The sequence below is a fragment of the Lepidochelys kempii genome, chromosome 16, assembly GCF_965140265.1.
Source record: "Lepidochelys kempii isolate rLepKem1 chromosome 16, rLepKem1.hap2, whole genome shotgun sequence".
In the NCBI taxonomy this organism is placed as follows: Eukaryota; Metazoa; Chordata; order Testudines; family Cheloniidae; genus Lepidochelys; species Lepidochelys kempii.
Genome location: NC_133271.1, coordinates 14,342,813 through 14,367,094, shown reverse-complemented (window position 1 = coordinate 14,367,094; position 24,282 = coordinate 14,342,813). Strand labels below are relative to the sequence as shown.

The 24,282-nt window shown below is 46.3% G+C and overlaps 1 protein-coding gene across 4 annotated transcripts in view; it reads left to right on the top strand.

Moving 5' to 3' along the window:
• The window catches only part of BRINP1 (BMP/retinoic acid inducible neural specific 1), a 93,056-nt gene that overhangs the window by 36,519 nt on the left and 32,255 nt on the right, over window positions 1–24,282 (top strand). For 3 of the 4 annotated variants that reach the window (XM_073314213.1, XM_073314211.1, XM_073314212.1), the window contains one exon: window positions 21,391–21,581. In XM_073314213.1, coding sequence (XP_073170314.1) covers window positions 21,391–21,581 — 191 coding nt within the window. Of the gene's footprint in view, window positions 1–21,390; window positions 21,582–24,282 lie in introns of those variants that run through there. The other variant, XM_073314214.1, reaches the window with a different exon arrangement.

Here is a 24,282-nt window from a genome sequence, read left to right as displayed (position 1 = left end):
CCTCATGGTCTGGAATAAGGGATAGCTCAGTGGTTTGAGCACTGGCCTGCTAAACCCAGGGTTGTGAGCTCAATCCTTGAGGGGGCCATTTAGGGATCGGGGCAAAAATTGGGGATTAGCCCTGCTTTGAGCAGGGGGTTGGACTAGATGACCTCCTGAGGTCCCTTCCAACCCTGATACTCTATGATTCTATGAAATGAAGGCAGCAGTGAACAGGGCCAGATTAAGGGAATGGGATTGTCAAAAGTGCCTGATGGATTTAGAAGCACAAGTCCCACTGAAAACATGCCATAGTGTGTGCAGGCCGACGGTCCCTGCTCCTGGAGTTTCAGGATGACATCAGAATCCAAGCTTCCATTAAATGAACAAACCCAAGCTCTATGTATCTAGTGCTTGTAGTAGCAAAGGAAAAGTTGAAAACATCACCCAGGCAGTGAAGTCTGCCTGAGTCTGCAGACAGGGCCCAGCAGAGGGAGGAGCAGCAACCTCTAGAACCAGCAGGGAAGCTATCTGGCCCCAAACCCTCCACCAGAGCAGACCAAGCCTCCAACTGTCCCGGATGCTCCCCCTTCTGCTACTTGTGTGTGTGTGTGGGGAAAATGTGGGCCCTGTGACCACTCCTGCAGCTGCTGGAGTGGGCAGAGTGCCTGCCACTGGTCAGCATTCTGCTGGACTTCCCATGCATGACTGTGACTCCTCCAACTGGTGAATAACTGTCAGGGGTGGTGGGGAATGAAGCCAATGAAAATGAAGGGTGAATATCAGAGAGGGAAACCGAAGGGGAAAAAAACAAACCAGCCTCTCTTTCTAATAGAACCACAGGGTTAGACGGGACATCTAGTCTACCCCCCTGCCAAGATGCAGGGTATGTTCTGCCTAAACCATCCAAGACAGGTGGCTATCCAGCTTCTTTTTGAAACCATTGCCTCTTGTCCTGCTCTCTGTGGCAAGAGAGAACAATTTTGCTCTATTTTTTTAATGGCAGCCTTTCAGGTATTTGAAGACCGCTATCATGTCCCCCCTTAATTTCCTCTTTTCCAAACTAAACATACCTGTAATAGAGAGCCTCTTGGATTCCTCTGCTAAGGGAAGCCATTTAAAAGCAGTCTGGATAAAGCACTTGAGAATATACTTTAGGGAACAATCCTGCCTTGGCCAGGAGTAGGGAGGGGAATGTACTCCACGTCCAATAGGCCTTTTCCATCTTTCATGTGGATTCACTCACACACCAGATTCCTTATCTTCAAACTGATCAGCTCTGTCTGGAGGAGTGTGGTGTGATGGCTGCCAACCAGCTCTCCTTGAGCAACCCACCCAGTGGGGGCACAGTTAGCCCAAGGGGGAGTGCTTACCGCACAGCTCCCCACACTTTGCCATAGCATTCAGCCTCTAAGCACAACCCTACCCCACCTGTCACTGGTTCTCAGACTGCTGTGCTGGGCCAAAGGGCCTTTGGTAATACAGCTTCTGCTAAGGTTTTGCCATTCTTTAGAGATCCCAGCCTCTGCCGGGACCCTAATCAATTCTTAAGGGCTAAACGGTGCTTGTTAGGCCCAGCCCATGGTAAGGGGTAAAGTGGAGGTCCACGGCTCTATTCTGCCTCCTGGAATTCCCTAGCTGCATAGGAAGGGGACTGACTTGTTTTGCCCCTGGAAGGGCTATAGCATATTCTCCTCACTGCCTGCTGATCAGGGGTCAAAGAAGTGTTGGAGAGGTGGCTCCCCCTACTCCCAGCCATCCCGTTCAGGAAGGTCTTCTTCCCAAGGCAGAAGTCTCTAGGAACCAGCCCCTGGATTCTCCCAAACTCAAGGGATGCTATTCTGGGCAGGACTTCTGGGGAAGGGAAAAGGTTCCTGTATGTCACGGCCACCATCTTGGCCAATGCACCAGGGATCAAAGCGGGGATCTTCTGAGCTGAAAGCAGGAGCTGCTACAGCTTGAGCTAAAGAGCCAGACTCTGTAGCCAACGCAGAGGAAGACACACAGCACACATGGACCAACAGGTTACACTTACTCCTCCCCTGTCCCCCACCACTGCATGGAGGTGTAAGGAAAGACCTTACAACCACAATTCAACCCTATTTGCGGGTGAGAAGGGAAATTTGGACAGTTGTTTTTCAGTCATGCATCCAGCACAGCTTGTTTCCATTTTTTTTCTCTCTTACTGTTTCCTTCCCACTCAGCAAATGAGAGCCCCTCTGCTGAGTATTCAGCATTAAATATTTCAGTATTGGCTTCCAGCTCTTGAGCAAGACCAAAAAGAACATTACTTTTTACTTCCCTCCAAATGTCTGGGTTCTCCTTGGGGAGTCCGCACTGCTAGTCTGATCAGCACTAATAAGAGAGCTGTGGGGAGAGAGGGAAATATAAGTTGCAGGGTTGAGAGGGAAAGGAAGGAGGTTTGTTCGGTTCATCCCTTGTTCAAGCCGAATGAATAATCCGTAAACAAATATAATGTACTCCTTGCATTTTGCATCTTGTTTTTCATTAGCAGAATGTGGAATTCTGAGATTTATTCACGAGGCAAAATGACATGCCAATTTCTGTGCAGTTATGTTTCTTTCTCGATGAAAGGTAAGCATTTGATATCTGGTATAATGAACCAACACAACACAGATTTCAGCTTTGCCAATTTTTGAAATTTTATTGAGATTCTCATTATGCCTGGTGTTTTTCTGGAAGCCCCAGCACTTGGAGTCCTGTGATTTTGTGAGAATCTCAGATAATTTATTTTTGAAGTAGGTTTCTAGCCCTCATAGTTGAAGAGAAAAAACTTGAAAACGTGGCCCCAAAATGTTCAGAAAGCTGGAAGCAAGTAAAACCCCAACATATATTGTCTTTTACAAATGTCATGAATTTTAAGTGAATCCCATGTTTTTTTTAACTCTTGATGCTGGTGATACTGCTAGAACGCTTATGATGCCATTTTTTGTTACCTGGTTGGATGCCTTACATAAACTAACAAAGCCAGTGAAGATTCCAAATTTTGAATATTGCACGCGAACATACAATTCAATCGCAATTGTAAATGCCTCAGAGGAGCACTGTCTTGCTTTGTGTTTGCGCAGCACCTCGCCCAGTTGTGGCTTCACCTTTATCAAGTATGCTACTGCAACATAAATATTACATAAAATTATATGCATATAAATAATAAAAGTAACAACATCAATGATATTGATCATAATATTGGTAATAGTTTGAGTTGAAAAGTAGCCTTTTTGTAAGCATTTGTACTAGTAAAGCTCAGTTGCTCGAATGTGCATGAAAAAGCAAACCACAGAACAACATCCACATAAAATTAAACATTTATTTATTCTAGCAACTTCCAACCTACTATAGTATTTTGCACCAAACAGTCACATTATCATGGGGACACATAAAAATACTCTAGCCCATCTAGCTAACTCCCAAAGCAAGTCACACCAACCAGTCAATTTCAGATGAACCTGAGGCTGCTACATGATCTTGGATGAACACCAGGTTAGGTTGAGCTTTGTAAAGAGGTGATGTAAAGAGCTGCACAAAGGAAGCCATCTGCATTCAGAACTCATTTTATGGGTCCTGCAAAACCCAGGAACTATGCTACATGTTTCTGAGCACCATCTACTGGCACCTTAGCTATTTTCTAATTATTTACATATATACAGACACAAGAGCACTCCTGTAACAAGCTTCATTTTGAGTTTTTGGATTTGTTCCTATCCCAAACTCAAAGCAACCATTAGAGTTGTGAATACTAGGGAAGGAAGGCTAGTCTTGTGGTCGGCTAAGGCACTGGACTGAGAGTCTGAAGTCTCAGTTCAACTCCTAGGTCAGCCACAACTCCCTGTCTGATCTAGGACAAGAAAAAATCTAGCCTGCATGTCAGTTCCTCATCTGTAAAATGAGGATGATACATCTCTACCTCCAAGGGATGCTTGTGAGGATAAACTCATTGATGTTTGGGAGATGCTATGATTGTGCAAACAATGTATACTGGTCAATAGAAATAAAACCAAAGAACATTTTCTCATGAGATAATGTGGATGCAGGGGTCCAGGAAGTGACTCATGTCAGATTTTTCTGGATATTCTCATATAACAACAGAGGGATTCAGGGTGTGACAATGTTATGGCAGGACAAACTCCCACAGGCTCATGGTCTTGCAGGATGTGTGGACAAACCTTGGTGGGTCTCCAGTTCCTTCCATGGGTGCAAGAACACATCTACCATCTACACTATGATATGGACTGATTGTTGCCATTTTTAAGGCAATTGCTTAAAAGTTAAAATATCTTCATCATACCTTTTATTAAACACACTGCTAGACCTTTCTGTTGAAACCATCCTGATTAGTGATCATATCTTGTGCAATGGCAGGTCTACCTTGGAAGGTGTTGTTGGCTTTTTGAACTCATTTATTATGTATGTGGCCACTGCCCTCTTCTGAACAGAATAGGAACTGCTCAGAGGCTCTATAGCTGCTAAGAGGGAAGGCACATTCTCTGTACTTTGGAACACTGTGCATTGTCATCGCTGTGAAGTTCCAGCTGGACATGGTGAGGGAACGTGACGTTCTAGGTGGCTGCAGAGTTCTTGCACTATTTTCACAATTGCAGCTGGATGGAACATTTTCAGCCAAATCACATTTTGTCAAGCCGTGCTGTTTCATGAGAACCGAAATGTTTTGCAGAGATGTACTGGTTCCAATGAAGTTGTCACTGGAAATGGTTTTGAAAACGTTCTGGTCACGTCTGAAGCGACGCAGATAGGGAGTGAGCACTGAAAACAGCTGTTTCAACAACATTTCCAAAAAAATGTTTTTGTTCCAATGCAGAATGAAAACAAATGACAAAACCTTGAAAGTTGCTGTGAACCAAAATTGTCATCGTCTGGACAGCACCAGTCACAATCGATATTTGAACTCTTTGCTTGCCAGACTCTCAAGCTTTGTCTAGCTATGGTAATAGGCAATAACCCATCCAGAGTGCATGTGTATGCTGCCCTCTACTGGGTGGAATTGGGACTGCTTAGCCCCATTAGGCCCTGAGCTGTTAATAGTATAAACTCCAGAGCTAGAAGACCTAAACAGATGGCACTCTCTGCTTCCTCTGTTGGGGAAAAGGGGAAAAGCCAGCTCTGGCCAGCTTCATTCACCTGAATTATACTATTGTTTACCCATAATTCCACCTTTTGTTGCTTTGGTTGCAATGTGTTTCTGTTTTGATGTGTAGGTGTGATAATAAATTATCATCATTACTATACTCGGGAAATGGAACTCGAATAGTAGGGGCCCATGCTTTGGCCACCAGAGGATCTGCAACTATCCTTGATTTCATCCTGAACTTAGAATAATAGAATATCAGGGTTGGAAGGGACCTCAGGAGGTCATCTAATCCAACCCCCTGCTCAAAGCAGGACCAATTCCCAATTAAATCATCCCAGCCAGGGCTTTGTCAAGCCTGACCTTAAAAACTTCTAAGGAAGGAGATTCTCCCACCTCCCTAGGTAACGCATTCCAGTGTTTCACCACCCTCCTAGTGAAACAGTTTTTCCTAATATCCAACCTAAACCTCCCCCACTGCAACTTGAGACCATTACTCCTTGTCCTGTCATCTTCTACCACTGAGAATAGTCTAGAGCCATCCTCTTTGGAACCCCCTTTTAGGTAGTTGAAAGCAGCTATCAAATCCCCCGTCATTCTTCTCTTCTGCAGACTAAACAATCCCAGTTCCCTCAGCCTCTCCTCATAAGTCATGTGTTCCAGACCCCTAATCATTTTTGTTGCCAAAAGAATATCAGGGTTGGAAGGGACCTCAGGAGGTCATCTAGTCCAACCCCCTGCTCAAAGCAGGACCAATCCCCAATTTTTTCCCCAGATCCCAAATGGCCCCCTCAAGGATTGAACTCACAACCCTGGGTTTAGCAAGCCAATGCTCAAACCACTGAGCTATCCCATCCCCCTTCAGCACTGCCAACACATCCCTCCTCTGGCATAGGTGCTAGCGCGTGGACAAGGAGTAATAGTCTACGCAGGGACCACTAGGACCAGTTCAGCACCCAGTATAGGCTGGGGCTACCCTAATTTACACGTAGTTGCAAAGGCCCCCATAGGCCATTAGGGGGGTGTAAAATGGTACAACCCCCTAGTGGCCTCAAGCCACCTCACTTGGCCCATCTCTCTGCATCCAGAACTGTCCTGGACATAGCACTCTGCTGTGGTGTTCTCCAGGATGGGACTCACACCCGCACGCTGGTCCACTTCCGACAGCCAGCCTAGCTGGTGCAAAGAGGCCATGGTGGAGATGTTCCATGGTATGCAGCATTGGTATGAAGTCACATAGGTAAGCCACAGATTTGTTATCATAAAGGGCAGTGGGGTATGTACACGAGGGGGCTGGAGTGTAAAGAATCAGTCAGCATGTATAGATATTTTTAATGGCTCTATGCTGCCTCCTCTTCTGTCTGTGCTAGTGGAAATCCTTCTCATAGCATGAGAGATTTTATTCAATTTTTAAGAGCTCTTCATTTTTCATTTGGGAAGGAAAGTTGGAGCTGCTTCCAATCTGCAATCAATCCGCTGCCATAGTGGAAGAGATGCAAGGAAACTCTCTTGCTTTGTGGGTCCTTTATCTTCCTTGTGAGCTCACAGAAGTTAATATATTTCTGAATGGGGGAGAAAGAGAGCCAGAACATGCAGCCAGCACACCGCCTGCCTAAACCCTGCAAACAGCCTTGTTGTTAGCGCTAACCCTACAAAAAGTCTTCAGAACAACAACACACACTGTGGGCTTGTAGAGAAAGGAAGCAAATCACATGTAAATGTACATACAACCAGATAGTTAACGGTATTTAAGAACCTAAAGACGCAGAGGGATTTGTTTTTATTGTGTCATTGTTTTCATGTATTCCTCCATCTGTTTGAATCCATCTGGTGTCTCTTGTTTTATATTTAGTTTGTCAGCTCTTTGGGGTAGGGACTATGTGTGTGTTCCATGCTTGGTCAGGACCAAGCACGATGGGGTCCTGGTCCGGGACTAGGACTCCTAGATGCTATGGTCATACAAATAATTAATAATAATAGTAATTTTCAGAAGTGCCCATGTGCCTACATTGTATATCTTTCAATGGGAATTAGGTGCACTTGAAAACCTCACTTAGGCACCTATCTGCATCTTTAGGTGCCTAAATTTCTTTAAAATCTGGCCCTTAGGAAATTGATCTTCCACTTTTGTTTTAAAAAATGACAGCCATCACTTCATCAGCATGTGCACCATGTGTTGCTGTCCTAGCCAAATTCCCAAATAAGAGAAATATTAAGGGCCGGACTCCACTTTTGGAGAATTGTAAACCCTTCAGGCCATGAAGATGTCTCTTTTCTGTGTCTGTACAGCGCTCATCACAATGAGACTCCACTCCCAAATAGAACCTTTGGGCACTACCGCAATATAAATATTTACTCCTAATAATATCAATAAATCACTAGTGACATACTCATCCAGAAAGGAATAATAACAAGCACTTCTGTAACTAGGCTTGGAAGGATTAGATTTTTGCTGGCAAATGTCGGTAAATGTCAATTTCACCGTGCAGGCAGAACCTGACAAAATAGATATAGTTCCATTGATAATAATGAAAATTTACAGAGAGAGATCAAGTAAGAAAACATTCTCCTTGAGAATTTATTGCATTCTGATTTAAGAATCTTTACTTTGTATATTTTGATATGTGATGTTGACAATTTGTGTTTTAACCATTACAATGCGGTAACTTTTTGAATCTCAATGTCTACTGACATTTGATAATTATTGCCTGACCCTCTTCTCCCCCAGTAAATGCCCACAACTGTGAAAATTTAAATAAATACAAATTGGAAAAACATGCTTAAAATCCAAAATTGTGAAAACTTAAATAATAAAACAAAGCTTTAAAATAAACACTGATATTATCCACTGAAATTATTTAAAAAAAAATAGAATTCAGACAAGCCTATCTATAAGATCTTTCATCTGAGGATCTCAAAGCACTTAACAAGTGTTAATTAAGCCTCCTAATGATAGCTGAGGGAAGGATTTTTAAATGAATAATTTACTAGTAAAATATAATGAAATTCATCATATTTATTATTCATGGATATATTAGTCAAAAATAGCAGCTTGGTTGTATTGCTAGTTAAATCATTTATAATGTGCATATATTCCTCAAACAATTTATACAAAACTATTTTGAAATGTGTGGAATAAGCTATTCACTGATGATTATTAACCAGCTTAACTCACAACCCCCCTGTGAAGCAGGGAAGTATTAGGTTATAAATTCTTTGAGGCTGGCACTGTCTTTTTATTCTGTGTTTGAATAGTGCCTGGCACAGAGGGGTTCTGATCCATGAGTGAGTCCCCCTTTAAGTACTACAACAAAACAATAATAACAATTAATTATTAATTATTATTATTTTATATAAGGTTTAATTTAGGTTGAGAGATGTCAGATGACTTGCCCATAGTCACACAGAAATTAAGTGGCAGAGCCAAAAGAGGACACAAGAATTGTTATTTCCATTTTCCTGATCTAACTACTAGACCACACTCTCCTTGCAGAGCCAAGAAGAGAACCCAGGTGTCCTGGCTCCCCATCACCTACCCAATCACACTCATCTCTCAGAGCCAGAGAGAGAACCTGGGAATCCTGACTCCCAGTCCCTTTCTAGATCCCTTTCCTTCTGTCTCCTGTGATGGCAAACTCCTGTAAGCTGGTATCGTTTGAAAGGTCCATCGTCAGAGAGAGCACAAGGCTCACAAGCCTTCTGACTTCCACTGACATTCGTGTCCAGTGATCCCAGAAGGCCTTTCATGCCTTTACCGGTGTCAAATATCACAGCCTCTCCCTCGGGTTTTCCTAGGAAAGCTAATGCTGAATTACCCAGCCTCCTCCCACTCAATAAAAAGCGTTTATAACCCTGTAAATTCCAACATATCAGCAGCTTGTTACGAAGAGAAAAGGTCATTGGGAGGAAAAAAAAAGTGTGTCATTCTCTCGGAAATTCCGGCTTAATACGTACGAGGGAGTCAGCACTGGAAAAATCTCTCTTGATATGATAAAGTCTCATAATAGAAAATGTTGCTGCGATACAGGGCTCGTTTCCTCAGATAAGTATTTAATATAGATCACTAAAGATTAATCGAGTACAGAAGAGAGTCTGTCCTAGGGTTGGTGTAAAGAAAACATCTTCTCGTTAATTTATTATGGAGCCTGAAATGAGAAAAAACCCATGGAGAGAAATGCAGGGTGCAGTTTCCATAGAGAAACAGAGCCTCACACGAGAATTTATTTAGTGTGTAGGCAGCAGCCTTCCCATGACCAGCTGCACCATGGAGTTTGCCTCATGGAAAATCCCAGTAGGAAGAAGTATGCATGTAGAAGAACAAGTCCACAGACTCAGAGTCTTACTGGGAATAGTTTGACTGTTTCCTGATGATTCCTGCTTTTCCAGAACTGGGAAAGGGCCAGGTAGAAATCTCTTCAACATGGTCCAGACAAGTTCTCATTTAATGGACTTTCTAGTACATCTAAGTCCTCACAGAATTTTATACTATAAGGATGACTCTCAGCCCAGGTCCAGGAGGTCAGTGTATGGGAGATATCATCAGCATTTCTCTCTGTTGATACTTTCACATTAATAAAAGCAACAGCTTCTAGGCTAGGAGTGGCCAAAGCGGTGGACCATAGACAAAATGCATCCATGGAGCTCTACAATACAGCTTGCACCCTCTATCAAACACCTCTGGGTCCCTGCACTCATGCTCCATTTTGAGCCAAATGGCTCCACCACACTACATGCAAAGATATGTAGTTTACATGAGCCACGGCTCTGTATTAAAGATGAGAATATGTCCAATTGGTTCCATTTGATGGAAATTAGGGGCCACCTTTGATTTCTTGGCAAGCTGCTAGCAAAACTCTCGCTTAGGCACAGTTGAAGCACCTTGGTCTTTCCCCCAGGAAGGGGGGGGGGGATTCATTCATGTTCGAGTAATGTAGCAGCAAAAACCAGGTGCCAGGGAAGGGGGTCTTGGCTGGATCTTAAAGGCTTGTTCTACTTTTAGACTGAAGTGTATAAAGGCTTTTCACTGGCCTTTTCCTCAGGGAGTTGCATACAACATGTGGGGCTCATTTCACTGGTGGCTGCACTCTCTGGCCTCCTCTTGGACTACCTAGGCAGGGAAGGAAGAATCTAGTGCCCTATGAGTGAGGGACAAGCCTTCTGTGTAACATGGAGTGCGGCTGAATTTAGTTGGAGTGACAAATACCGTGGAATACTACTTTATTTCCTATAGCATCTTTCATACAAACCGCATCCCTGACCACTCTGCAGCACTGACTAGGGCACTCGCAGCGATAAATCATCAACAACAGCAGAGGGAACACCGGGGGCAGGGGAGGGAAAACATACGATTTCAGCTGAGATTGAAATGAGATGTGGGATCAGCGAGATGTGGAGAGACACGTGAAGGGTGATTCCGAATGGCCGGATCTCCTGAGGTGAAACATCTCGCACTAACAACGTGTGAAGGGGGAGGAAGGTGGTACTTAGACGAGGAGCCGGCATGGGGGAAAGGAGCAGAGATCTGATCAAGATTGGTGAGAGAGAAAGAAGAAGAGCATGAACATTGGAGAACCCTCTTGGAATGCACATGGCCTGGGCAGGAGAATTAGCTTTGCTGTGGAGAGAGAGACTTTGTCCTAGTGCCATCGAGCCTGTTCGTCGGTCCATGTCCAGTAGCTTACTAGGTGTTGCTTCCTCTGCTCTCTTGATTTGGCTTTTCCACTAGACAGAATGTTCTGGAAATGTTTGTGTCAAACATCCCACAGAAAACTATCCTGCACACACAGTTCTCCTCCAGGAGGGAGGAGGAGGAGAGCTCGAACCATACGAGAAGGATGTTAGTCATGTTGCACAATGCGCTGCTGGAAGGGGATCAGATACTAGGATGATGAGGGTGGCATGAAAAGAAAAGAGAAGAGAAGAGATGAGAATAGCTTGTGTTGACATACACAGTGTAACCAACACAAGAGGATCCCCCCCACCACAAGATGCCTACTATTCCTAGCTGTTCTCACAAGGCAACAGAAGTCCTTTCTCTGTAGTTCCCCTTCCTTTTGGTTTCAGAAGGATCAAACTATGTGCAGGATTAGCTGACTCCACCTCTCACAGCTGATCATGTGAGCCTTGACTTACCCGCGTTGACTTCTCCTATAATCACCTCAGTGCCTTTTACCCCACTGCCCATTGTGAATGGCACTCTCTCCCTTTTCAACCTTGTCAGGTCACTATTAGGGCTGGTTGGAATCTTTTCACATTTTGCGGGGGAAGGCAGGGGAAGGAATGAAAAAGAAACCTGTGTATTCTCTCCCACTTCCACCCCCTCCCCCTTTTAAAGACCAACTCTAATCACTACCCTTTCCTCCAAATCTCTCCTCAGGACCTAGTTCTGCCATGATGCCCATAAGAAACTGGTCAGGGTAGGGTGAAGGGATGGCAGGCACACGGAGGTGTATTGATTGTAATATATACTGCACATTTGGGCTGTATCCCTCTCCTCTCCCATGTGGGCTGCTAGGCTGCTTGATTTCTTAGGCCCCTATACTGCAGATGACAACAACTCAGGGGGACTGTATGGAGGCCCGTTGGCTTCAGCATGGCTACGTGTTAGAGTTGCAGTCCACCCATGTGACCTCACTTGCCAGATCGGGGACTTAGATCATAAGCTCTTGGAGGCAGGGAATGTGTCTTTCTCTCTGCAGACAGCACCTAGCACATTATGGCTGCTACCAGAATACAAATAACAAACAAACAGATGATAACGATACACTCTAGCTCAACCCCAAGGAGTTCTGTTCAATGCAGGCATCACTGGGTGAAATTCTGTGGCTGAGGTTATGCAGAAGATCAGAGTAGGTCATCACAATGGACCCTTCTGTCATTAAAATCTGTTAATCTAACAGCAAGATGGCGAGGAGGGAAAACTGATTACTGATATGTGGAAAACCACCCCTGGGATGATATGGAGCTGATAAAGTGGTACTTGTTCACCCCACACAACATTTGCTCAACTAGCTCCTGTTAGAGATGGTATCATATAACCTCTAAAAGTCCCTTAGCACCTTGCATGCCTATGCTGTGTTCTTGCCCTCCCTTTAGTGCTCCCCACTGGAGTGAGTCACAGCTATAATCCATGGACATGAAAATGATTTTATAATAAGATTTAAATGCAGCCCGGATGCAGTGCTAAACAAAATCAGAAAACAATCAGTCAGAGAAACTCAGCTCCGCCGATCAGTGTGTGACTCAAAATGGTTCAATGCTCAGGAAGATTGAGGCTCTAAACACAGCCACCACCTGCCCTTTAAAGTACGGCATCCATAGGAAAGCAGACAGACAGACAGATGGAGAGATGAGAAAGACAGAGCACCTGATACTGCTCCTATTGAAAGTCAATAGGCGTTTTGGCATCAACTACAACTGGAGCAGGATCGGAGTCAGAAACACACTCTCAATGCTGGATTCTGGGGTGATTGCATGACAGAAGCAACTAGAGATGGGTAAATACCCCAGCAGCCAGATTTGTTAGGGATTTGGTAATGAGGAAGTAAGGCAGAGAGGTCTATTTATTATTGTGAATCTTGTGAGAGTTGGTGTTGTTTGTTTTCGCTTTTAAGCCCCAGCTCCTGGAGTCATGTGTTTCTGCTTCTTAGCTTTCATAATAATAATCTGTTTCTCAGAGCTGCAGAGAAAAGCCTTAAAAAAGGATCCCTAAAAGGCTCAAAATCCAGAAGGGAAATAAAAAGAACAAAAAATGTGTTCTATTTTTTGTAAATCTCATGATTTTTTGGGGCCTGACTCATGGTTTTTGACCACATGGGGTTGGGAATACTGCTGTGCATAGAGATCGCTCAGCAGCATACTTCTCTCTGGGTAGCCTGCCCAGCTACGTGGGTGAGCATATGCATAGGAGGAGGCAGAACCATAATTGTCTCTGTTCTGCCCTCTTTGGGTCATCACTCACCCCTTGTGAGTAGTGAGCTATCAGTAGCGGTGCTCTCCTTAACAGAGAGATCAGCAATGCTTTTCCTTTAGCCCTTATGCAGTGTCGAGGCCAAAGCCCCATGCAAGCAAGGAAAGATCCTGTACAAGCGCTGGGGGAAAACGTTATCCTGCCTCTTTAAACCCCAAACCAAGCACAGCAGGGCTTTCTTCAGCTACTCAACAGCATGAAGTGGCTGACTCCAGCCCAGCCCAACCCAAACGTCTGAAATATGGGTCATTTAGCAGGGGAAAAGGTGCCCCCAGCCCACCCTGTCTCAAGACCATTTCCCACTAACAAACACAACCCCCAGCACCCCATTGCTGCACATCTCCTTATAGGGTGCTGGGTGAGGCGGGGTGTATAATTGCCTAATTAATTGCTCCCAACTGGCCCAACCCTGCTCACATATGCAAAGCCCAGCAATCAGGGTAGGTAACTGTGCTCATTCCTCTAGCAGAAGCAGATGGTTCACTCTGCCCGCTGCACAGGGCCTGTACTTCCTATCACAGTGGGACAGCTTCACATACTGCTTGTGATCCTGCTGCCCTTTCAGATTCTCTGCATTTGCACACCTGTGGTGAAATCCTGCCCTCCCCCTTGGCTCCCCCCATTGAGGCCAATGGGAATTTTGCCATTGAGTTCAATGGGGATGGATTTGACTCCTGGATATCAGTGTGGGTGGTTGGTTTTTTTTCCTTTACAGCTGAAATGACCAAATTGATTCATGTAAAGAGGCGCTTATGGGGCTTTGTGTGCACAGTCTGCTAGCTTGCATTTTGCATGCACTGCAATTCCAGTGCAAGAAAACCTTGCCTTTAACCTCCTTGTGCCTCAGTTTATCCACCTGCAAAATGAGTATTATAATATCTCTCTGCCATCACAACGATACCAAAAGACTCAGCTGGTTAATAACGGTTTCAGAGTAGCAGCCGTGTTAGTCTGTATCGTTAAAAAGAAAAGGAGGACTTGTGGCACCTTAGAGTCTAACACATTTATTGGAGCATAAGCTTTCGAGAGCTACAGCTCACTTCATCGGATGCTTATGCTCCAATAAATTGGTTAGTCTCTAAGGTGCCACAAGTCCTCCTTTTCTTTTTGCTGGTTAATAAAGTAATTTGCGATCCTCAGATGAAGGGCACTTGTGATGGCTAAAATATCATGAAATATCTATTCATAAAAATACATATATAAAGATGAAGAGAAACAAATAGAGGGGACTATAAATTCATATTGAATCAGCTGTAAGCAACTCTGTCTCACACCTTAACCTCACAAAATCCCCCCTCCACTCCCTGAACACAAGAACAGGATGGGGTCAATATAGCTTCCCCAAAGGAAGTGGTTTGCGTTTCATTAGACTGATTTCTCAGCTTCTGGGGTGGTTTTTGGGGGGTTTTTTTGGTGGCAACTGAATGCTGGTGTGCATTTGCATCACCTCTTCCCTCGCGTACATAGAAAAACAAGTCCAGCACCTTTCCACTGGCAGAACTCCAGCAGATTCTGCTTCACGCTCTTCTGGAGCTTGCACACTGCTGCCTAATCATCCCATGAGAACTGGGATTCTTGAGTTACAGCTGAATGCTGGTTTTAAAGGGACCTTGTTACAGCTGTCATCTGCCTCTGTCCACCCTTAACTGCACTGGGCTGTATCATCATTTCACTTGGATCAGTAGGAAAAATATAGGAAGCAGTGTGGCCTGATGAATAGAGCAATGAGCTGGCTATGAAGAGATGTGGGTAGGTTCTATTCCTGGCTCCACCATGTCTGTGTTACTTAGAGCAAATGGTTTCATCTCTCTGTGCCTCAGTTTCCCCCATCAAATAGACTTCATGAGCCTTTTTCCATTGATTTGAAGTGGCTTGATTTTTCAGAAAGTTCTGAGCACCTACACTTGGAAATCCAGTTCCTTTAAGGTGTGTCACGCTACTAACCCCAAAATGGAGACAGCCACAAACATGCAACCTTTTGAAATGTCAGGGCTCTGAAGGAAAAACTGATCTTTGCTGAAGTGTAATTTTGAATCGATAATTGGGGGAATGCCAAGTTTTCTTTGCTAAAGGGAGGACTGTGTTGGGAGTGAAATTGGGCCAGCAGTGAACAGAGGAGGAGAATTCCAGTTCGTGGCGACTTTTTTGCAAGGTTTCAAAATTTGGGTTTTGTTCCATATTGGAACAATCCCGGAAACCTTTAAAATGTTTCCCCCCCAAGCTAAATTGTATCAAAACGCCCATTTTTGGATCGAAATCTGAGCTTTTTGATTCCCATAGGTGTGTGCCGCATGGTGGCCATGGGGCTGGCCTGGGATGTGGGAACCTCTGGCTCAAGTAAAAGTTTTTCATTCCAGATCACTCCAGAACAATGCTGCAAACAGCTGAATGGCTGTTAGCAGTAATAGGAACTATTTGCAAAAATTACCCAGTGCGGACAAGGATATGGTGAAGGTTGGAGTTAGAAAGGGTAAATCCAGTGCTGCTGGGAATGAAAGGTGCACAAAGAATATCACATAAAAACAGGAGGGGACAAGTTGACAAGTTTAAATAGCCCACAAGGTGATCTCGCTATAACCAGATCCCTGTAGTCAGAGAGAATGGATTCCAGCAAAATTTGCCAGATCCAGGTGGTGTAATTCAGTGTACCTTTGCTGATGTCCATGGAGCTTTGACAGGTTTGCACCACCTGAGGATCTGGCATCCCCAAAAGCTACACGAAATGTGTTCCAGCAGATTGATACATTTTCTGCCATGCGACCTAGCACCTTCTGTTCTTCCTGTTTCCTTTCAAACAAAAATGGGGACTCAGCCAAGGGACAACACATTTTAACTAACTTTTAAAGCTGTGCAGCCGAATTTCCAAAAGCGGCTTCTAATTCTCACTGTCTCTCAATATTTGGGTGTCTAGTTTAGGACACTGCATGGCCCCTGGGTTTTCAGAAGGGCTGAGCACCCCCCTTTGACATCACTTGGAGCTATGGAGCACTTTTTGTGGTCAGGCCTATTGACGGCATCTCAAATTGGGCACCCCCAAAAATGGAGACACAAAATCAGTGGCTGCTTTGAAAACATGTGGCCGTCTGTCCTGGGAGTTTTGCCATTGTCTTCAGTTGGAGGAAGATTCAGTATCCTTGAAGAAGACTTGAGCATCTGGAACCCACAGTCTAGCTTAGTACGTATACAGCCCTCGTTTTTGAGAGCCTCGCAGTCATCAGTAGATTTTACCCCTGTGAAGTAGGGGGAAATGATCCCCATTTTACTGATATGCACCTGAACCACAGAGCAGATTACATGACTTAGTTAAGGTCACATTAGAAATCTGAGCTGGGAACCAAACCCTTGTCTTCTGCCTCTCATCCTAATGCCCTATCCACTAAATCATCCTTCCTACCCTCCCTAGGCTTTAGCTCAATAATAAAAAAAAATGTATTCCATTTTCTTCTCTTTTTTTTTTTAAATTGATCTTTCCAGCACCCAATAATTACGTCTCACGCATAAACAGAGCGAGACCCACTCGCTGTCCAAACACACAGCACTAGACTCGGAGTCATGCTTGTTTGATTGTGTTTTAATTTAGTGCTGGAACAATCCACTTACCGAGGTACTCTCAAGGTCACACAAAATCTACCCAAGTTTGAAGCCATTTATTTCTCATCCCTGTTTGCAAAATCCATGTTGTTCTTGGCACCCCCTACCCCCCCCCCCCAAAAAATGCTGTTTTTCGGCAAAATATGAGTGAGAGAAAAACAAAACAACAAAAAAAAAAGGTTCCTAAAAGTGAAATCCAAGAGACGGCGGAAGAATTGTCCAGGGAAATAGGAGGGCTTGCTGCTTGAAACACTTAAGACTAGACTAGACACAGGGCTGGAGAACACACCACTGACGGGGGGCAATCCTCTCTTGGCCAGGGTTAATGGGGGATAGACTAGATAATTTAGTGTGTGGGGGGGAACTGTAAGGGGGGTGGGGGTTCCTTCAAAGGTTTATAATTCTGTGGCAGCAGCCAGCCCTCACGTGCAGCCTTGCCCTGCAGAACACCCCAACAGTAACAAACTGCTGTTTACTGCCCTGATCAGTAGCTCTAACATCAGTCTGGCTAGTTAGCTGTCATGTATCTGTCTGTCTCTCTAGCTGGCAAGTGAACTCCATCTATCATGCCTGATCACTTTTGGCTTGCACTCTTTTTCTTTGTGAATGTTGCTCTGGAATTCCACTCTTTTATTTATTTATTTTTTTTGGTGTGCTAATCTGAGCTGTATTGTGTATCTATGACAGAGCCAGGTTGAAGCTGTGGGCTGAATGTTCCAAGAAGACAAGGGGTATGTCTACACTGCAGATATAAACCCATCGCCGGCCCGTGCCAGCTTACTCGGGCTCGCAGCACTTGGGCTGCAGGGCTGTTTCACTGCTGTGTAGACGTCTGGGCTCGGGCTGGAGGCTGGGCTCTAGGATCCTGCGAGGTTCTAGAGCAACTCCTGTGGGAACTTAATTCCCTTCTGCCCCTTTGAAAACCGCAGCCTTTAATGGCCCAACACTGTCATGGAGGGAGGAGAGGCCATTCTGCAGAGGAAATCCCGAGACAAACTGCTCAGCCTGGATTTGTCCTGGGCATTTTGGAGAGGGGCAGCTGGAAAAGCACCTCTACCACCCTTTGAAAGGGGGCAGGAAGACCCCTCACTCTGTGTTAGGGCAGCTTGGTGGGTGGGTGCCATGGTCCTGTTGGGATCCTGCCCCTCATCGGAGCCTTTGGGGATATCTACTGCCTGCAGGAATCTCAAGGAGTCTTGCACTCAAGAGCCAGGAGAACTATGAGTGTATCCAGCCCTGGATCAAGGGCGTGAGGCCAGGGACAAAAAGCATGGTCTTGGATAAAGACATTGGACTGGAACACAGGAGACCTCGGGGTGCATTCCTGGCTGTGCCACAATCTCTGTGAGTGACCTCGGGCAACTCAATGAGACTTTCTGTGCCTCAGTTCCCCATCTGTCCTATTGGGCTGATAAAACTTCCTACACCGTAGGGCTGCCACAAGGATGCATGCAGTAATGCTTGTGAGGTGCTTGGACACTGTGGAGACAGGGGGCAGATAAGCACCTCCACAGAGGTCTCTCACCTACGCACGCAGAACTGTACAATCTGGCTCTCAGAAAGTCAAACCTTTGGAGCAGGGTATTTGGCTCATTCCCTTGATCACACTAATGTCACCCAGTAAATAACAACAGCAACGCTGAGGTGTTGGGGGGCACAGGAGGCTGGCTGGCAACTGCAAGTCCTGGGTTGGGGTTGTGTGGGAGGAGCACGGGCTGACAGCTCATCAGCTGTGGGCAGCATGCAGCAGCTGGTGGCTTTTAAGCCGTGCTTTAAAAGGAGAGGGGGAGTGAGCAAGCTGGAAGGGAGGCGGGGAGTTCAACCTGGCTACGGTGACAGCTCCAAAAGGAGTCATTCTGCCCTTAGCCCATGTGCTGGGCCACGTTGCTGGAGCATATGCTGGGCATGGGATCCCCTTGCTGTCCTGCAGGGCCCATAGGCAGCAATACCCACTGGGAGGAGGGGAGGGAGGTGAGGAAGTGGCCTAGTTAGCGTGGTACTTCTGGGCGTCATTGTGAACCTTTCTGCTCTGTTTCTTTCACATATTCAGTCCCGCTCCTTGGTTGCTGCATTTCTCTTTGGTTTCAAATCACGGTCTCCAAGGTCTGCACTGGACTTGTTTCTCCACTTATGTCCTTTGGTCGCCTTGGCGGTTTGAGGATGGAGAATTTAATTTGCTCCAACGGCCTCTCCTTTTCAGACTCCTCTCCCCAGATAGAGATGTACGTGCCCTTGTATTCTCCTATCTGTAGAGACTCAGTGGGAGCTCTGGGTGATGTCCCCAGACTGTGCTTTCAACTCTGTTTCCCTCCTCAGCATTTTTCTGTTTTGTTTTTCCCCTGGAGGGAATGTACCACTAACGAGTGTCAAGATCGTCCCCAGCAACTCCCTCCATCTCTCTGACACACAGTGTGGACTGCTCACTCATTAGTGCTAGCTCAGAAGGGGTGATTCCTATCTATCTATCTCGTTACTGGGACAGAGAGGAAGGCCTGATGTATGAGTGTCTGCCGCCCCCTAGGCAGCAGTATGTAGACTGTCCCTCCTTACTGGCTCTCCCCTCCCTTTCCCACATCAGGCATTAGTATCTCTTTCACATGGACTCACAACAGTCTTCCATGGCTTTTGCTAGTTCTGTCTGCCCCACTGAGTTATACTTAGGCTACCCTTGAAAACAACTCAGTTGCATCAGCTAGTGCAGGCTCACGTGAGTGGCCTGAGCTGCGCGAGGCATCTTGCATGGCTATTGCAGGCTCCAGGGGCCTGATCCAAGCTCACTGATGTCCATGGGGTCAGATCAGGCACCACATTCATACCACATCACACCAATATGCCACTGTGAGCGCCGTGAGCACATGATGTGGTCCCCCCACGACAGAAAGGATGTGGACAAATTGGAGAGAGTCCAGCGGAGGGCAACAAAAATGATTAGGGGGCTGGAGCACATGACTTACGGGGAGAGGCCGAGGGAACTGGGGTTATTTAGTCTGCAGAAGAGGAGAGCAAGGGGGGATTTGATCGTAGCCTTCAATTACCTGAAAGGGGGGTTCCAAAGAGGATGGAGCTCGGCTGTTCTCAGTGGTGGCAGATGACAGAACAAGGAGCAATGGTTTCAAGTTGCAGTGGGGGAGGTCTAGGTTGGATATTAGGAAAAACTATTTCACTAGGAGGGTGGTGAAGCACTGGAGTGGGTTATCTAGGGAGGTGGTGGAATCTCCATCCATAGAGGTTTTTAAGGCCCAGCTTGACAAAGCCCTGCTGGGATGATTTAGTTGGGGATTGGTCCATGCATTCAACATCTGTACATTTCAGGGGGCTATTCAAGGCACTCATTATTTGTAAATAGTTTTGGAACCAAGAATCTGACTCCCAATGTGTCCCATCATAGGCATAACCGATCCATTGGGTTGTTCTCGTTACTGGTTGCTGGGAGGAAACACTCCAAGTCTGGTGGCAGACTATTTCCAGTGAAAGGACCCTGTTTCTGGGATCTGCTCTTTCCAGAGCCTGAGTGTAGTGAGTTTCAGGGCGCACTGGGAATGGAATTTCTGCTTAGCTTTTTCAAAGTCTGAGGATTAACAAGTGGGAATTAGCTCTGGAGTTTGCATTTTAAGTTAAAAGGCTGGTATGTTGCTGATATTATTGCTGTAAGTCCCCCTGGTGAGTGGTGATGGGACCCAGTCAAAATAAACACATGCGTAATTACATTCATTAAAATAATCTAAAAGGCAGCAAGGCCATGTGGCTAGAGAGCCAGACTGGGAGCCAAGAGTCGCAGGTTCTGATCATAGCTTTGCCGCTGAATGTACTAAATCATCTCCTGGCAAGTCAGTTTCTCCACCTGTACAGGGGGATGCCAATGCTTATTGAGACAGAAAGTGCCACACAGTGTTATTCCTGTTATTTAAATGAATGCTTTATCTGATTTACTGGAATAAATGAACGAAAAGGAACTGCAGCCTGTGACTCATTTGGACATGGCAACATATTGCCTAAGATAGTGCTGTGCATATTGCAGGACAGTTCTAAATCCTGGTTTTCTTCTTCGGCCTTCTCCAAGGTTTTGCAAAAGAGGTTAGTAATGGCGGGTGCCTCGGTTTTTGGCTGCCCAACTTGACATACCCAAAAGGGGCCTGATTTTCAGAGGGCAGGTGCTGAGCAGGTGCTGTCCATGTTGTTGTTCAAGGATCACATTGCCCTGCACTCTAGGGGCTGGAAAATCAGGACATCACGAGCAAGCTTGTGCCCTCCAACTTTTTAGCTGGGTTTTGCACAGTCAGAGAGTTTAGATAGGATGGAAACACTTTGACATGGGAATGCCAGACTGGATCAGAACCAAGAGCTGTCTGCTTCAGTATCCTGTCTCTAATAGTGGCCCAAACTAGCTCCTTTAGAGGAAGGTGTAGGAGCACTGCAGTAGGCAGATGTGGGATACTCTGACCCCTACAAAGGGACAGCCATACTTCTGGGAGCTCATCTGAAATTTACTTCTGAACTTGTTGAGATTCCCGCAGCAGCAGCTTAGACCCTGATCCTTAAGGTGCGTTGGCATTGTGCAATAATTTCTTGCTTCTCCTCTTCTTCCTCCCACTCCTAGGTCTAGCCTCAGAGCCTCCCCTGTGTATCTATGTGGGGATGTCTTCCCATATTTTCCCCTTTGCCCTCATCTTCCCCCTTCTTTGGTGGTTCTCCCCTCCTGTCCAGACTCAGAGCCTCACCTGTGTTGTGTTCCTGTGTTGTCACATAGGGAGTTTGCCCGTTGGAAGGTGAGGAACACAGCCATCGAACGGAGAGACCTGCTCCGCAATCCAGTGCCCCTGATGCCTGAATTCCAGAGGAGCATCCGCTTGCTGGGCAGGAGACCCACCACGCAACAGTTCATTGATACCATCATCAAAAAGTACGGCACGCACATCCTCATCTCTGCCACCCTAGGAGGTAGGTGGCAACTGGGGTATTTTCGTATGCAGCTCACTGTAACAGTGGGGAGAAGGGATGAAGCATGCTCTTCCAGCTCTGTGTCACTTTAAATGTAAGAGAGACTAGGTGGGCAAGGTAAATATCTTTTATTGGTCCAACTTCTGTTGGTGGAAGGTGCAAGCGTTTGAGCTACACAGAGCTCTTCTTCAGACCCGGGGAAGGATGTAGGCCAGTTCGTATGGTGGTGAGTCAGGGCTGTCACATTTCCCCCCTGAAGCCCCATACTCTCCTGCAGATCTGCTCAGAAGCCCAGGCTAACTCTGAATGGCCCCTTTGGCTTATGAAGCAGAGCGTGTGGGGGTGGGTGTCGGTAGATGTGATACGTGTGCCTGGTGTGACAATGTACTGTGTATTGGTGTGAGTGACATGAGCGCAGGTGTGCTTTGTTTGACAATAGCATGGTGGAGTGTTTCTGTGAGCTGCGTTTACACATACTTGATGTGAGAATGGTGTGTGTTTATATGATGTGTGCGCACATGTCCGTGTCAGGTTTTGAGTGCATACAGGATGTGTGTAGTGTGGGCAGTCATGCCTAGTGGTCAGAACAGAGGTGGTCAGGCCAGGAACAGTGCCCAAGCTCAGAGCTGGGGTCAAGGACCAAGAGTGAGAGCTAAGGGTCAGAGCCCAGGGTCAGGAACCACGCAGGGAAGCAGGGATGCAGTGGACTGGGCAGGATAGGAACGAGGCTGGGAACAAGTAGGACCAGGGCTGGAGCAGTGCTAGGAGCAGGGCAGGCACAGTAGTGATTGCATTCGTGGGTGTGTGGGCTGAGCAGCCAGAGATCAGTTGTTGCTGTTGGCCCAAAGTGCTTGTTGACTTCCTCGGCCAATAGATGGGGTGTCAATCATGCAGCTCTGTTGTGCTCATAGGCTGCCCAGAGACTGGGCAGGCACAACTGCAAGTCCTCATCCCTGACAATATACATGTGTCTACACTCCTGCTGAGGGCTCAGATGGAAGGCCTTGGAAATATTTTGCAGCCCTAGTGATGCCCGGAGTTAAACTGAGTAGCACAAGTGCTCTCGGCTGAGGCAAACCCACTGCCATAGCTCACCCTTGTGCCAGGACAAGGCATTGCAAGGGGTTCTTCTACTCCAGTATCCCCTTATCCATCATTCTGGTTCTGCAACCGTCTGCATCTTCTGTGGCCCAGCCCTCCAGCCAGATCAGCTTTCAGCTCAGCCCCCTTCCGGGGGTAACAGAAAAGTCCAAACAGAAAACTCAGAATCTAATGGCCTTTATGCCAGGCCTTTGGCCCCCATCTGGATGAATGGACTATAAGGTGGATAGAAAGCTGGCTCGATCATCGGGCTCAATGGGTAGTGATCAACAGCTCCATGTCTAGTTGGCAACCAGCATCATGCAGAGTGCCCCAGGGGTCTGTCCTGGTACTGGTTTTGTTCAACATCTTCATTAATGATCTGGATGATGGGATGGATTGCACCCTCAGCAAGTTTACAGATGACACTAAGCTGGGGGGAGAGGTAGATACGCTGGACGGTAGGGATAAGGTCCAGAGTGACCTAGACAAATTGGAGGATTGGGCCAAAATAAATCTGATGAGGTTCAACAAGGACAAGCGCAGAGTCCTGCACTTAGGACGGAAGAATCCCATGCACCGCTACAGGCTGGGGACCAACTGGCTAAGCGGCAGTTCTGCAGAAAAGGACCTGGGAATTGCAGTGGATGAGAAGCTGGATATAAGTCAACTGTGTGCCCTTGTTGCCAAGAAGGCTAACGGCATAGTGGGCTGCATTTGTAGGAGCATTGCTAGCAGATCGAGGGAAGTGATTATTCCCCTCTATTCGGCACTGGTGAGGCCACATCTGGAGTATTATGTCCAGTTTTGGTTCCCCCCCCCACTACAGAAAGGATGTGGACAAATTGGAGAGAGTCCAGCAGAGGGTAACGAACATGATTAGGGGGCTGAGGCACATGACTTATGAGGAGAGGCTGAGGGAACTGGGGTTATTTAGTCTGCAGAAGAGAAGAGTGAGGAGGGATTTGATAGCAGCCTTCAACTATCTGAATGGAGGTTCCAAGAGGATGGAGCTCGGCTGTTCTCAGTGTTGGCAGATGACAGAACAAGGAGCCATGGTCTCAGGTGACAGTGAGGGAGGTCTAGGTTGGATATGAGGAAACTATTTTACTAGGAGGGTGGTGAAGCACTGGAATGGGTTACCTAAGGAGGTGGTAGAATTTCCATCCATAGAGGTTTTTAAGGCCCAGCTTGACAGAGCCCTAGCTGGGATGACTTAGTTGCGTTGGTCCTGCTTTGAGCAGGGGGTTGGACTAGATGACCTCCTGAGGTCTCTTCCAATCCTAATCTTCTCTGATTCTATGATCTGGGACTTACCTGTCTTTGTCTTTCAGTCCTGAAGCCTGTAGTAGGACCCAGGACAGACCTCTTCTCTTGGTTTTCCAGCCCAGGGACACCATGTTAGGCAGCTAAGGGTTGATCCTTCTAATCCATCACTGCTTCCTTGGGATGCTCCTATTCTGTCCTTAGCTCTTTCAGGGCTGAGGTCTCCACTACTGTCACTCCATCTCCTCCTGCAGCTTCTTCCCAGCCTGCCGCTGAGGAGTCACTTCCAGGCCACTGCCAGTCTCTCTGGCAGCAGATGGATTGTAATTCAGAAAGTGCCCTCTGTCTCTCTTTA